The 9,090-nt window shown below is 40.2% G+C and overlaps 1 protein-coding gene across 1 annotated transcript; it reads left to right on the forward strand.

Annotated features, from left to right (window-relative positions):
- The first annotated feature begins 3,164 nt into the window (after nt 1-3,164).
- CUNH9orf40 (chromosome unknown C9orf40 homolog) lies at nt 3,165-8,857 on the forward strand. The gene is made up of 3 exons (XM_024738969.1): nt 3,165-4,044; nt 5,612-5,683; nt 8,282-8,857. Exons 1-3 carry the CDS (start codon nt 3,736-3,738, stop codon nt 8,438-8,440), a joined length of 540 nt encoding a protein of 179 aa, XP_024594737.1. The 5' UTR covers nt 3,165-3,735; the 3' UTR covers nt 8,441-8,857.
- The last annotated feature ends 233 nt before the right edge of the window (nt 8,858-9,090 follow it).

The following is a 9,090-nucleotide window of genomic DNA, read 5'->3' on the forward strand; positions in this document are numbered from 1 at the left end:
AAAGACAGTGCGGGAGTAACAACTCCTGAGTGGTAACTCAAAATGTTGGAGAAGAAAAACGGTATGGTGTGGGGGGAAAAACTATTTACAAAAACTATAAAGTGAATAGGAATAAACCTAACAAAAGATACATGAGCTCCTTGCAGTGAGAATTATAAAACTTTTTAAAAGACCTAAATAATTTGAGGCTATAAAATATCATTGAAAAGGAAATGGGCTCCATATTGTAAAGATGACAGTTCTCTCCAAATTGATCTAGTTTCAATGCAATTATGATTCCAAAGGGTAATGTAATGCTACAAGATGACTGTACATGGAAAAGCAAAGGGCCTAGTAGAGTCAAGATATTCCTGAAGAACAAGATGTGGAGGATTGCTCTAAAGATATCAAGGATTTATTACAAAGCTATGGTAATTAAGACACTGTTGAACTGGCCCAGGATAGCAAATAGACCAATCTAACTGAATAGAGAGCTCCCCCAAAGTTGTGTGTATTTATGAAAACTTGACTTGTGACAAAGCAGGTACTGCATAACAGTGAAAAAAGGACAACTATTCAATATATGGTGTTAAGAAAACTAGTTGTTCCATACAGGGAAGGAGAATGAACTTGAGTCTTTTTTCACACCATAAAAACACACAAATCAATTCCACATGGATGAAAGATTTAAATGTGGAAGCAAAAAATATAAAACCATAAAATGTATAGAACTGGGACAGGAAAGGACTTCTTAAACAAGATGTAATATGTGTAAACCAGAAAAGAAAAACATTGATAAACTTGACTACATTAAAATTAAGGTATCACAGAGAGTAAAAATACAAGACACAAATTGGGAGGAAATATTTATAATATTTACAACACCTACTACCCATAAGAACATTGCTTTCTAGAATATAAAAGAAGCTCTTCCAAATCAGAAAAAAAACCAACTAAACCAATTTTTTTTTAAAGGGCAAAGAATTTAACAATCCTTTTACAAAAAGCTAGAGATCCAAGTTGGGCCAAGCAGAGACTGGGATTAGGCAGGGTGGTCTTGAGGCAGAGGTGGTGGTGAAAGGGCCAATGCCTTAAACAAGACAAAAAAGAAGCAAAAACTAGACAAAAGACTGATAATTTAAACCACATTTAAATTTAGAACTTGTTCAACAAGACACCATGCAGAGTAAAGAGCCAGGATTATTGCTCCAGGAATGGTCCATAAATGATATAAAAAGATGTTCAATTTCACTGGGGAAATACAAACTGAGGCCACAATGAGATACCATATCACACTGCTCTGGTAAGACCATACTCAGTTTACTGGTGAGGATGTGACAAAAAGGCATCTCTTGTCCTCTACTAGAATGATAAACTGGTAAAAAGCACTTTGGGAAGCTTTGGCACTACCTAGTCCAGGTGAAGTTAAACATAGTCTACAACTCAGTAATTCCACTCTGTAGAGACATTCTTGCACACGTGCCTTAGAAATTATGAACAAGCATGCTCATAGCACACTATTTGTAACTGCAAAAATCTGAAAAAACTGAAATGTTTATCAACAATGAAGTGGATTCATATGATGGAATGCTATACTTAATACAAATGAATGAAATATGATTACATGCATAAAAATAGGAAATAAGAAAAATAAGAAAGCAAATGACCCAATTTTAAAATTGGGCAAAAATAAAATAAAATAGGGCAAAAATAAAATTGGTCAAAATGTGAAGACGATATACAGATAGCAAGTAAGCACTTAGAAGATGCTCAACATCATTGGTCATTAGGGGAATGCAAAGGGATAAACTACAATGGGATACATGAGATACTTATTTAGAAAGACTAACATTAAAGTCTGACTAAACCAACTGTTGGAGAGAATGTGTAGGAGCTAGAACTCTCATACACTGCTCGTGGCAATGTAGAATGGTATAACCACTTTGGAAACCAGTTTGGCAGTTTGCCAATAAGTTAAATACACACTTACTATGTGATCCAGCCTTTCCACTCCTAGGTATTTATTCACCCAAGAGAAAAAAAGCCTATGTCCATACAAATGTTCTCAGCAGCTTTATCTGTAATAGCCCCAAACTGAAAGCAACCTACATATCCATCATCAGTGAATGGATAAACAAATTGTGATATATCCATACATATATATATATATATATATATATAATATAAATATCAATAAAATAAATGGAAAATTACTCAGCTATGAAAAAGAATGAAATCTTGCTATCTGCAACAATATGGATGGACCTAGAGGATATTATGCAAAGTGAAGTAAGTCAGAGAAAGACAAATATTGTATCATTTTACTTATATGTGGAATCTAAAAAATAAGTGAGCAAACTTAAGAGAAGTAGTCATAGATACACAGAACAAACGGGTGGTTGCCAGAGGGGAGGGGGATGCGGGGATGAGAGGAAAACAGGAAATGGAAAGATCAGACAGAAAAGCTACTGTTTATTACCCTACTTATTATATTTGTGCTTATTAATAAACAACTGGTTGCCCTATCTTCTCACAACAGCCTTGAGGTATAGGGGAGTGGGGTAATTAATATATAGGTAGTACCAACCATTTAGAGGACAGTTACCTTCCTTGCACTATTTTCCTCTAGAAGATCATAGTAGTTTCTCCCTTCAAAGCACATATATAATTTTCTTCCTTACTTTCTTCTTTACTTGGTTATTGTCTTTATTAACTATAAAAATATAAGGTAAATACCTTATATGTTGTTATCGTCTCCTCATTTTCTTTGACAACACACACAAGTTTGAAATAACAAAGGTCTTGGAATCTCACTTTTGATCACCGCGCAGAGCAAGCAGGGAATTCTGTGCACTTCCACGTAATTTAAGAGCCAAACAATTTTAGGTTTCAGTCGGAAGAGGTCTGTGCTCCAGGATTAGCCCTTAGATGAGCGACGCATCTTCTCTGCAACTTCATCAGTGAATTTTTATTCAAAAGATCAAGGAATGTGGTGCCTACTTCACCTTCCACAACAGCCACTGCAAAACACGCTCGTTGGTTTGTTTTCTCTTGTTTTGTTTTTGCATGTTGGCTTTATCTATTTCCCTCAGCCCCGACCCCCGTTCAAGCAGTCTGTCTTGCGTAATAATTTAACGTAGCGCTAAAGCCTGTTAACACTAATTTATTAAATTTGTATAATTCTCTGTTTTAAACTCCTGGGGACGCCCCGACGGCCACTGACTCAAGGAGGGGAATATTAACACATACACTTTAAGTCACTTTTCGGGATTTGCACACCCCTATCCCCGCCCCTGAGGAAAAATCACGCCCTCCGAAGACACCGCCGCTCCGCCTTTAATAAACCCGCCGCGGCCTTCCCGCCTCGCCCCGGGGCGAGCACTTCCGGCCGCAGGGGCGCTCGGGAGTTCGCCCCGCGAGCCTCCACCAACCAAAGGCTCCGCCTCGCCGGTGCGAGTGCGCGCGCGCACATTTGTGCGCAGGTTCGAATCTCAGCCGCTTCGTGGTTGCTCTCGGCGTCCGGCCGCTCCTCGGCGTCCGGCCGCACCTCGGCGGTCGCGAGGGCAGCGTGCGCGGGCTGGGCCACACAGGCCGCCCCGCCCCCTCCGCCCTCTGCACCTTCCAGCCGCAGCCTCGCCCGGACTCGGTCCTCGCCCTTCCTAGCGCGCTGTGCGCTCCGCCCTCGCCCTCCGCCCCCACAGCTATCGGTGCTCGGCCTCCCGCGCCTGGCGGGCTCCGCCCGAGCCTTCGGGGCCCATGGCCAAGCGGCGTGCGGCCGAGCCCCTGACGTTCCACGTGCCTTGGAAGCGGCTCCTGCTCTGCGACTTTCCTGAGGAGCCACCGCGGCCACCGCTCTGGATCCCGCCGCCGGGGGCCTCGCATCCCGAGCAGCCCCTCGGCGTCCCGGAGCTGCCCCGAAAGCGTAAAATCGACGCAGGGGGTATGACTGAGCCTTTGGTTTCGCCCAGCAAGCGCCGCGACGGCGGGGACACTGGTGCTCCAGACGGCGCGGAGCGTGAGGGCCGCGGCCGGGGGACCAGCGAGCCGCCTCTGCTGCAGCCGCCCGTGAGGCCCCGCGGGACGGGGGAGGGAGGTGGGGGGAAAAAGGGTCATACTTTCCCGGGCACTGCGCGTCCCGGGAAGGAACCGATCGTTCCCCTCTAGGCTCGTGTTCGTCACGACGCCCCAAAAGATGAAAAGCCGGGATCCTCGCCGCAAGAATGAACACCGACCCTCCACCCCAGGCAGCACACCAGGGGCCCCAGAGCCCACCTTTGGCAGCGTTTTGGGAGAGTCCGAGGAGCTGAGAGCACTAAGCTAAAGTCTGGGGAGACAGACCATTAGGTGAGGTAGTAGGCGTGGCCTTGCACCTTCAGCATCTGTGCTGTCCAAGAGGGAAGCAGGAGCGTGGGTCATGACAGACTGTAGAACTTTGGGAAGATGTTGACCGTGAACCGCAATAAGTTAAGCTCAACGACAAACGTCAGAGAAAGATGTATTGCGTCTTCCTTGGTTTAACGATGATTTTTTTTCTGGAATTCGTGATCGATTTCTTTCTAAAGAGGGTGACGAATGTGGTAGCCACCAGTTGGACATCCTTTAGGCATGTTACAGCTCTTTTGGTTGAGAGGAAGGGCCTCCGTATATTGGGAGAAGGCAGTCTTAAATCGGATCCTATGAAAAAGGATCGTTGTTGAGAATTAATTTGGTTCTTAAGATCAGCCGTCTGTATGAGGATCTTTGGAGAGTTCCTCTTCCTTGGGAAATGAGCCTGCCCTATCTGCACATAAGGTCTGTCTAGATCTGTGCTATTCAGTGTGCCAGCCACTAGCTATGTGACACAACACCAAAAATGGGACTAGTCCAAATTGAGATGCGCTCAAAGTAAAATACACACTAGATTTTGAAGATCTCAAAAAATTGTATATTGCATACACGTTGAAATAATCTGGAGATATTGGATTGAAGAAATTATATTAAAATTCTTTTCATTTATTTCTTTTACTTTTTTAATATGGCCATCAGAAAATTTCGAATTACGTTTGTGGCTGGCATTTTGTATTTATTGGGCAGTGTTGGTCTAATCTTTGGAATTCAAGCTGCGATTTGGCAGTTCTGGGTTGAACCAGGAGCTTTGGGGGTGGAAGAGCCAAATGTAGAGCCCAGACGTCACCAAATTCTCTTCAATAACTCCATCATAGCATCCACCCCACGTTTTTCGTTGTCTCAAGTATCTTAGGCAGAATTTATCAGACACCTTGCCAATAAAATACAGTCGTTGGGAAAGATCTTTTTCTGTGGTCATGAGAAATTATCCTTTAGATATACTTATTATGATGAGCATTTCTGGATGAAACTATAAATTGTAAATGTTTCTACCCCCAGTTTTCTTGGAATTTAGAAAGCATGATCCTTATTTAGATTTTTTTTTCTTCAGACTGCTTTTAGATAGCACTTATGTTTTGAAAGTAGAATAAAGAATTAGAGTTTCCAATTAAATCATGTCACACCAGTGTGCAAAACCTGAAAAAACAAAAATCCAGAGTGACAGCCATCCAGACCTATTTGGTATGGAGATAAGTACTGTGTAGTTTGAAAACTTGGCCATTTTTGGTACCGGACCCATACTTAGGCTTGTCTTTGCTACCAGAATATACTGACTGCAGTATGCCACAAATTGATAAGAGGGACATGGAAATGGCAGGTAAGCAAAGGAATTTTTTAGTAAACGGACACAGACATTTGCTTAGAATCTCCTAGACACACCTGTGTCTTCTTCCACAGCAGTGACCACATCTGACTGCTCTCTGCTTCTTGTAGTCACTACAAGCCTGTGACAGGGAACACGCTTGCCTCTAGGGGTTCCTTCTTCATCAAGACTAGTCTCCTGTTCTCTTTTGGCAAAAGCCCAGGAACCCTCATGTTCCTTTCTTTTGTTCTGTTCCTTGAGCTGCTTCTTTGTGCAAACTTAATTTTCTCCAGCTTTCCTCTTTCTTTCCTGCCACCAAAGATGCATGGTTTTTGTTTTAAGGGTCTTACAGCCAAGGGAAAATAGGATATAGCAAAAACATGTAAAAGTTAAAAAGCTTTTTCACTTCATGAAGCAAATGTCTTCCTGGTTCCTGTTTTGCTCAGAATAGAGCTTAAGTCCCTACCCGTACCCTTAGGATCTCATTTGGGAAGAATTTCCTCGAATATGTCCTTTCTATATTGAAGATGCAATCTAGGCAGAATCGTGATACCTGTTTTTCTGTCCTAGAACCTCAGAATATTTGAGTTGTTTCAGGTGTTTGTTTGGTTTTTTTTGCGGTACACGGGCTTCTTACTGTTGTGGCCTCCCTCGTTGTGGAGCACAGGCTCCGGATGTACAGGCTCAGCGGCCATGGCTCATGGGCCCAGCCGCTCCGTGGCATGTGGGATCTTCCCAGACCGGAGCATGAACCCGTGTCCCCTGCATCGGCAGGCGAACTCAACCACTGTGCCACCACGGAAGCCCCTCAGGTGTTTTTTTTAACCGGAGAACTAAAATAAAACCAGGTATTACTTCAATAAATATTCATGTATTTTCTCATGTTAGTGTCACTTTATGCAGATTGAGTACTCTGTCAGTGCTGACCCTTACTGTTAAATACTTTAAATAGAAAGCAAGCAGAAATGTTGTGATTTGGGTTCATAGTGATATTGGTTCGTAGGCTTCTTGGGATATAATAACTAGCTATATTGGGCATTTATAGTGCTAAACTGTAATTTGCCCAAGAGCCTTTCTGCTTTTTACCAATGATGAAAGAGACCTAGGTCAAGATCAGAGTTAATGGGTGGAGGAGTTATCATGCAAGCACAGGTCTGTCTGGTGGCAAACTCTGTGCTCTTAGCTACTAGGTTATACTGACCTCATTAAGGATCTTTTCTGGTTTGTTCTTATAAGTAGATCATTTGAACAATAGTTTTTTTTTTCCCAAAAGGCAGAGAAACAGGTCCTTGTTTTTAACCCTATTTACTTATTAAAATGAAGTTTTTCTTGGCATCCTTTGAGTTATTACATTTTTATCCCAGTGTTAAGGAATTCCAAAGAGACTCTTAATTCTCTAAGCCTTAGTGTCTAAGGCAGTGAATAAACTTATTATTGAGAAGACCTGTGCTCCCCATTTAAGTAACTAGCCACATGTGGCTATTGAGCATTGAAATGGGCCTAGTCTGAATAGTGCTGGAAGTGTAAAATACCTGGCAGATTTTGAAAACTTTTAGTTAGACAAAAAGAATGTAAAATATCTCAATTTTTAAAAATATTGACTGCATGTTGAAATGATAGTATTTTGGCTTTATTAGGTCAAGTAAAATTTTAAGATTAATTTCGCATGTTTTTTTAATTTTTTTTTAACTGAAGTTACTAGAAAATTTTAAATTACATATGTGGCTTTCATTATATTTCTGTTGGTTAGTGCTGCTATAGCAAGTATGAACCTAAAGTACAAACACAACTTAGTAGACTAAATATAGATATATAGATATCCATCTGGGAAAGGTGTTAACCTTCAAAACGGTCACTTTGGAAGCCTATATGTAATTGCAATGCCACTTCCTTTACACGAAGTATTTTAATTTTGTGCCAGTTTTGAACTTCATTGGAATATCAACTTCACTTCATAGTTACTTGGAACAATTTTATAGCCTTTTACAGTAAGCTGTTGAATTTTGAAGGGGCCAGCATTCACTTGGATTTATCAGTTTGGGTATCTTGAGTCATGTCTTGTACAAAATGGTATATTTAATAAAATGATCAGTTTAAGATTTTCTTGTTATTTACCATGTTTTTATTCTAATGCTTTTTAGAAGGTTGTCAAAATATTTTAGCCTACATCAAGTCAATCCCTTAAAATACCAAACATCAGGAAAAAGACCAAAAGTAAATTTTAAGATATGTGCATGTGTTTTTTAAATAAATTGTTTTCCTCACTGAAAGGTAAAAAACTTTAAGACTATCTTCAGGCATTATATTTTTGGTTGAAAAATGGAAGAAAATTCTGGGAAGAGAAGCTCTTGGAGGAAATTCTTTTAAATTTAAACTACTTACAGGAAATACTTTCACCAATTCATGAATATGAAAATGCAGAGTTGACTGAGTCCATGAAGTACTTTGATTAGGCAGAATTAAAAATATATATTTGTTGAAGATGCAAAGTTAAAGACTGCAAAATCTTAACGTGAGTTTGCTTTTAAAACAGAAAAAAATTTGTTTCGTGAAACAACTTAATTTTTTCTAGACCATTGATGTACTTTCACCTCTCTCTTCTTTTCACTAAAGCTCAATGAAGAATTTTGGCAGTATAACACCTTCCAGTACTGGAGGAATCCTTTACCACCTATTGATCTGGCAGACATTGAAGATGTAAGTGAAGACAACCTGACAGAAACAACACTTCAGGACAAGAATGAAGTTGTTGAGATCGATATGGAGTCCTGACAGAAGGAGCTGAAGAAATGGGTTTTTCTGAATTTGAGGAGACATCTCTAAGTGAATTTATGTATTCTTAAGGAAAAGAGTTATTTTCCGTACTTGATGTGATATCATTCCCAAACCTGAAAAATGAGGAAAAGTTGTTTTAAAGATAAATGCCTGCAGTCACTACTATACCTCCCAATAAGGATTTGTCAAGGATATAGTGCAGTTATAGGAGAAGTATTTTATGTATGCATTCTTAAGAAAAATTTATGTTTAGGTTCTAAATTTGAAGATATCTTATAAAAAGGAATTGTGACAGTTTTAGAAATAGATGGGAAACATTCAGATATTCCTCTTGTTGCACCAAAAAGTTAATTTGTGGTACATGAAATAAATATTGTTTTATAATAACTTATTAATAAAATGCTTTCTAATACATTTCATCGACTCTTCTTCGTTGAACAAATAGCTGACTTAAACATCTGTGCAAACTTAAAATGTGGGGGATTCTTTCTGAAACCTGGTATTGTTTTAAAAGAGCTTTTTAAATGTACAGTAGTGAAAATTTTAATTTGGGTAGGATGTTTGCATAACTTCCAATATTTAACGTTTGCTAAACTTGACTTTGGGCAATCAAAGATGGATAAAGAACAAAGAGAAATGAGTAGGTT

Source organism: Neophocaena asiaeorientalis, unplaced genomic scaffold (genome assembly GCF_003031525.2).
Source record: "Neophocaena asiaeorientalis asiaeorientalis breed wild unplaced genomic scaffold, Neophocaena_asiaeorientalis_V1.1 scaffold249, whole genome shotgun sequence".
Classification (NCBI taxonomy): Eukaryota; Metazoa; Chordata; class Mammalia; order Artiodactyla; family Phocoenidae; genus Neophocaena; species Neophocaena asiaeorientalis.

What these genes read in the sequence shown, in the direction of transcription:
- CUNH9orf40 (XM_024738969.1), top strand. Translation starts at nt 3,736, where the DNA reads ATGGCCAAGCGGCGTGCGGCCGAGCCCCTGACGTTCCACGTGCCTTGG. An exon ending in CGCCTCTGCTGCAGCCGCCC is followed by an intron (nt 4,045 to 5,611) that starts GTGAGGCCCCGC and finishes ACCCATACTTAG; the next exon opens with GCTTGTCTTTGCTACCAGAA. An exon ending in GAGGGACATGGAAATGGCAG is followed by an intron (nt 5,684 to 8,281) that starts GTAAGCAAAGGA and finishes TTTTCACTAAAG; the next exon opens with CTCAATGAAGAATTTTGGCA.